Genomic DNA, 6344 nt, shown 5'->3' on the forward strand with positions numbered 1-6344 from the left:
ATGATCAGTGGTAGTGTCGTCTTTAGCCTGTTTTAAAAGGCTCAGAGCATTGAAAGTATGTTTCCATTATGTCATTAGCGAGAACTGAGGAATCTATCTGTAGTATGTCCCGAAGAGTTCCCATCTGGCTTAGTAATAATTGTCCCTAAGTGTTCTACTTTAGAAACTGAGTATAATTTTTGGTTTTTGATCTTCTTTCGATAGTGGATTTTTAGTAATTTTTTTTTATCAATTAACACCGAAAATTGTTAAGTTCCAGCGGCGAGGACGCAGTGTGCGTTGCCCCGAACAATGGCCAGGCCGATGCGCTGGCGGAACCAGAGGCTCTCTCTCGAGTCCTTGAGCCTCCTCCCGATGGACAGCCCGACCTCTTTGAGGAACGAGTCAGTCTCCTTTCCTGCAACTCCAGCGGTCTCCAGGGCGATTGCCGTAACGCGGTAGCGGTCCGCGAGCGAAGAATATTTGTGTATTTTGATCTTTTCGGCGTGGTTTGCAGCCGAACAAGGGTTTGCGGCGGAAGAATGGATCCTCGATTTCGAAAAGGTATCCACAACGGTGACATCCCATACAAGGGCCTTCCCCGACGAGTACGGGAATATTGTCATCCCGTCAGGCCTTTTGCCATCTCCCCGATCGAGTCCGACCGGTTCGAGGAGGCACGAATGGCCCGCCATTTCGAGACCGGCCTTCACGATTTCATTGAGGGCCTTGTGTCTGTGTTCCCTGCCTGCGCTCCTCTTGCAGGAAAGTGGGTGCAGTCCCTTTTCGTCAACGTCCTCACCGCATCTGCAGCGGTGCTTTGCACAAACATCCAGGCCGAGATGGTGAGCCACTCCGATGCGTATGGCAGCATCGTCTAGCCACGTCCCGATGATGGAGAGAGGAAGAGCATTCAGCCAGCTGCCAGAGTGAGGGGCGGATGCCGCACGAAGGCATGCCAGGCGGTGTTGATCAAGGGTTGCCGAGAGCTCAGACACACGCGCTCGGCATGCAATAGAGTCCCAGGAACGTTGGGAGGAGAAATCTTCGTGCCTCTCAGAAAAGGAGCGATCCCAGGTAGTGAGCCCATCCGAAAAAGCACCATCCAGGCAAGATCCGAAAGATTTGAGTAGGATCTCAGAGGCCAGGTTGTTGCACATCGAAAGGGAGGATAGATATGCCGGAAGTGCCACATCGGATGCAGTGCGGATTCCCGCACCTCCGAATCTCAATGGGAGCGAGCATTGGGCCCATCCAGGACCATCGAGGTGTACATTGAGGACGGATTCGGCAGTCTTTTTCAGGATTACGTCGTATGCGGCGAGTAGGTCCATATGCAGGAAGCAGGGATTGCTCCTGAGGGTGAAAATGAGTTTCGGCATGTGAATGCTGTTCTTCAAGAGGAAAAAGGCAGTGTGCGAGTCCAAGATAGAAAGATTTGTTGAAAGTCTTTGGAAGTGTTCGGCTTTGGCGGAAAGCATGCATTGGAGCTTCGTGTAGGACAGGGATCCACCGAGAAAGGTGACATCATCGATTGGGGTAACGTTCGCATAAGGCAGGGTTGCTCTGAGGCGGGCCACAGCGGATCGAAAGTCGGCCTCCGAACACGAGACATTAATGATCTCGGTCTTCTTCGCGTTGACCGAGAGGCCGAGGGTAGCCAGTGCTGGTACGATGTGTTCTACATCCCGAATAACGTGGTCAGCATGGCCACCCAATGTGGCATCATCAAGATATTACAGATTGAATTGAGAGACAGCAAGTCGAGCTGCCTCATCGATTGTCAACGCGAAGAAAAGTGGCCCTAGCGGATCACCCTGTTGCACGCCGGTCTTCGAACGGATGATCTCATTCCCGTATACAAGACTGCTTTCCGAGCCGTAGGCAAGCGAGACAAGATTGATTATTTCTGGTACTCTTCGAGCGCATGTTTCCAAAATAGCATCCCGGCGCACGCTGTTGAAAGCGTTGGTGATATCAAGCTTCACAGCAATAAAATCGGTAGTAACTCGTTGGCCCATGTAGAAGAACCCCCTGGTGGCGTGAACGGCTCCTTCGCAGCCGCCACGCACACCAACACCGACTTACATAGGCGAAAGCTCGGCCCCGATTCTCGTTGCAACGCTTCTGGCAGCGACTTTGCCGCAGAGCCTTCTGAAGTAATTGCCAACCGCTATTGGGCGGACACCTCCGTCCAGTTTTTGAAAAGCGTGAAGGTGGGCAGCGAAAAAGAGATGACTTGTTTCTTGTGAAAAACAGATTTTTAACACATTTCTGATTCAGTTCCCATGTTCCCGAGTTATACAGGATGAAACCATTATACAGACGTACTTTTCTATTATTTGAAGTTTTGACGTCCTCCTATTGCAAAAATGTCTAATGTAAATCCTGGAGAGTTCGTACTTCTGACGTTCAATGTCAGAAGAATTTCCTCTTCACTACAGAGAACAAAATTGACTGAGGACCTAATCCATCATAGATTTTTAGCAGCTTGTTCTCAAGAAACTAAATTTAGCAAGGATTTCGATTATAGAATTATTTTACTAAAACCGGAATGTAGACACTATGAAGATGGATTTGCAATCAATATGCGCTATGCCAACTCAATTCAAAAATCCTGGAGAATCAATGATTAGTCTTAAAACTGATGCCGGGGAAAACGCTTCTTACAATCATTAAAATATATGCACCAACAATGGGCATAGGAATCAATTGTCCTGAAGAAGTAAAAAATGTTTACTGAAATCTCGCCATGGCTATAAGCGACATACTTCCTTCTCTTATTTTCCTTGCCAGCGATTAGAATACAAATGTGGGAACACGTCTTAAGGATGAAAGTTTTGTTGGAGCTCATAATAAATGAACAAGAAACTCAAGTGGCGCAGCATTGGCAGACTTCTGCAGTGCATTTAATCTTTATTGATTCAACACGGCATTTAAACATCTGGCAAGACATATAGCCACGTGGGTGGGACAAAGAAAGAAGAGTGATGAGATTGTATCTATTTACAATCAAATTGATTACATCATATGTGGACGTAATCTTAAATGCATGCTGATGGGCTCACGATCTTATGGAGGCACATTTCTATCGAGTGACCGTAAAGCTGTGTCTCTCGGTTTGAACTTCAATTAAGACAGAATGTAATTAAAAGAAAAAACAAGAAACAATTCTGTGAAAGACTGGCCTGTAAAACTTACATGCAAAAAATGCTACGCGCAATAAATTCTGTAAGCAAGTCGCCTAATATCAACCTGATGTTAGCTGGATTTTAATCTCATACAGAATTAAAAACATTGCAAGGTCGTTGATAATATTTCAAGAAAGCCAAAAACGGCGTGTTTAAATGACAAATTTGAAATTTTATCAAGAACACAGAAAAATCTTAGACGTCAATAAAATGTCTTTACGGACAAAGTATATTAATTTATAAAACAAATAAACCAACAAAAAAATGAGAGAAAAGCAGCGACCATAATAATCGAGAACAAAATAAAAACACAAAGTTGAAAAAATAAGAAAGAAATCAAAACTTATCAGCGGCCGAATCGCGAACAAACTTGAAAGGGGAAGGCCAAATATCATTTTTAATGGCCATGGACACATCCTGGGAATTACAACCACGCATTTCAGTGAACAAATCAAAAAATGACTTCTCAGTCTGGAATTGTTTCCAACTGACATCAATTGACGTGGATATCAACTGGTTGTTGGCTCCGAAAGAGAATATCCGGACCAGTTTAGTGTCAAAAAAATAATCATTGGGACTGAACTCCTGTCCGTCAAAAAGTAGGAAAACCATAGAAATAGAGAAGGAGAATCCATCGTCGGACACCTCATCCACATCGAGGTCGACCAGACTCCTCAAAATGAGCATGTCCCTGCGGGTGATGTATTCTGAGATCACTGGATGCCCTGTCAACTGACATAAGGAATGTCAAGCACGGCGTGGAGCCAAATATTCGGTTGATTTCTTAAAAGAACTGCCCGCTTGAGGTAGACAGGTCTCCGCAGAGCGGCGTACTCCATTTCAATGTTGATGACTTCGTCGGCAGCTGCGGAGTTGAGATCTTCTATCTGCTTGTGGAGTAGGTCAAGTTCTTTTACACATTTAGCTATGTCGATATCTTTATTTGTGTTATTAATGCTACAACCATTGTAATTCACTTTCGTAGTTTTCGAGAGCATCACAACAAATCACTCAAAAGGACGCGCAATTTAAATGAAAATTAATGTTTCTTTTACTTGTTTATTTAATTGAATTTTATTTAGAACAATTAATATTTAATAGCTGTATGTAGCCATGACGGAAGCATAGGAAAAAAGCGTGTCCTCAAGTAAGCAAATCACTACCAACCGAGTTAAAGTGACCCTGAGCAACCCCGTCAGTGTCGTCATCCCAAAGACACCGTCCACTCATCCTAAGGACGTGACTTTGTTGTCTAACTTAATTCCCGTGCCTCTGTTCTCCCCCAACACAACCTGGACCACCAATTTGTAGTTTTTGTAATCGAGATCTATTTTGAAGAAAAGAATCAACTTTTTACTGCGTTTTTTATCGAGTTGGTCAATTCTCTGCAGATATCTGGAGCCTCTTCGGGGTCGTAGGTCTTGCCAGTCAGTCCCTCCTTCAGATGCGAGTGGATGAGGGACTCCACTTGTCCCACCTTGAATCTATTCGTCACTCAGAGACGACACCGAGTTGAAGGGTCAGGCCTTATTTTGCTTGTGGCGTCCATCATGCCTCTATGTTTCCTGGCAACAATTTATTAATCAAATATTAATAATTATTCACAAACAAAGATCTAAAAAATCAAAATGATGAAAGACATCGATGACTATTTTGACTATTTTCTCAACAGAAACTCAGAAAAGTCTCCAACTAATTTGGTCTATTTGAAAGATATTAAATGTATGGATAGTTGTAGTGGATAGTTTGAGAAAGCAATTTCATTGTTTAAAGCCGAACTTACTTCATGCTTTGAACGAGTGCGCGATTTCACTGCTAAACTATTACATTAGTCTGATCCAATTCAAGCCGAGTGAGTACGATGAAATTGACTTATTGGGCGAAGAGTACTCCAAGAGAATTACGTCGACATGTTGGCAAACAGTAAGGATAGATTATACTTGTCTTGCGGGCAGTTAGGACATGAGCTGAGTAACATCGTCACTTAAATAAGCGAATTCCTAGTAAGATGCACGACATCTTGTGGAGTGGATCAAGTCTATCTCAAAGGAAGACTGCCATCATTGCTGTTGAGAGAGCGTGTGGTACACACTTTAGGGCCATGAGTATAATTTGAATGCTACCCAAGTCAATGTGAAGGAATGGATTAAATTTTAACAAGAATCCCTTATTAAAATAATCAATTTAAAAGTCTTTCACAAAACTCTTTAGCCCGCATATTGACATGGGGCATAACGAGGTCGTGAGGTTCTTCCATCTTTTACTTTGCAATAACTTGAGGCAGTCCAGAAACTTGCAAAGACGCTGAGTTTAATTGGTGTGTAAAAACTCGTGACCGTGGGTTAAGGTGGATACCTCAATTCGCACTTCGATTGTTGTCCAGCACAGAAAAATTTGATATTTTAATCCACGATAAAGTCATCAAAGAGATTATGATTGTGAATATAGGTATCACGTTCCTAGATCGTTTGGAGACAATGGAAGTGTGTCACCTACTCTCTGGCCTAAGTTTCTGGGTGATTTTTTCATATGTTGCTGTGCCGAGTACAAATAGAGAGAAATCTCGTTTATTGTCTCTGGAGCATTACGATTACGCAAAATATGGCACGATTGATGTAACTCATACCGTTATTAAGAAAATTTCGTGAATATTTTTACTGGGAAAATAAAGGATCCTCAAATCGATTGTTTAGCATTAAATTCATAGACAAAAATTTTACTTATTGTTAACCGACGCGGCAAAGTATATGATTTCAGCCAAAAAACATTTAAAAATTTGTATCTTGATTTGTTGCACGGAACATGTATTACACATTTGATTCACAATTGTGCATTAAGGATAAAACTAATTTATTATTTAGTTCAGTGTTTCTTAACCTTCTTGACCGGGGACCACTTTAGTCTGTTGAATTTTTTTGGGGACCACCAGTAACAAAATAATTTAATGAAAAAGCTAACAAAATTAAAAAATCATAGTATTTAGAGTTAGTGTGATTTTTGATCCTGCTTTTTAGAAACTAGCTATTCAATTTTTAGTATAATGTTGGTAAGTGCCATTCTCATATCGTCTTTCATCTTAAGTCGGTCACAAACTTTACTTTTCAGAATAACAAGATATTGCCATTTCACATAAATAAGTGGTTGAAAAGGGAATTATCACTTCCAGTTCTCTGC

General features: G+C 42.3%; 1 protein-coding gene across 1 annotated transcript; it reads right to left on the reverse strand.

The window, feature by feature from the left end:
• Positions 1 to 3506: 3506 nt before the first annotated feature.
• Positions 3507 to 4168, reverse strand: LOC115231936 (NAP1-related protein 2-like). Its single transcript, XM_029801818.1, has 2 exons — positions 3908 to 4168; positions 3507 to 3755 (listed from the first exon to the last, which is right to left on the reverse strand). Exons 1-2 carry the CDS (start codon positions 4166 to 4168, stop codon positions 3507 to 3509), a joined length of 510 nt encoding a protein of 169 aa, XP_029657678.1.
• Positions 4169 to 6344: the final 2176 nt, after the last annotated feature.

The sequence above is a fragment of the Octopus sinensis genome, unplaced genomic scaffold (genome assembly GCF_006345805.1).
Source record: "Octopus sinensis unplaced genomic scaffold, ASM634580v1 Contig18959, whole genome shotgun sequence".
Taxonomy (NCBI): Eukaryota; Metazoa; Mollusca; class Cephalopoda; order Octopoda; family Octopodidae; genus Octopus; species Octopus sinensis.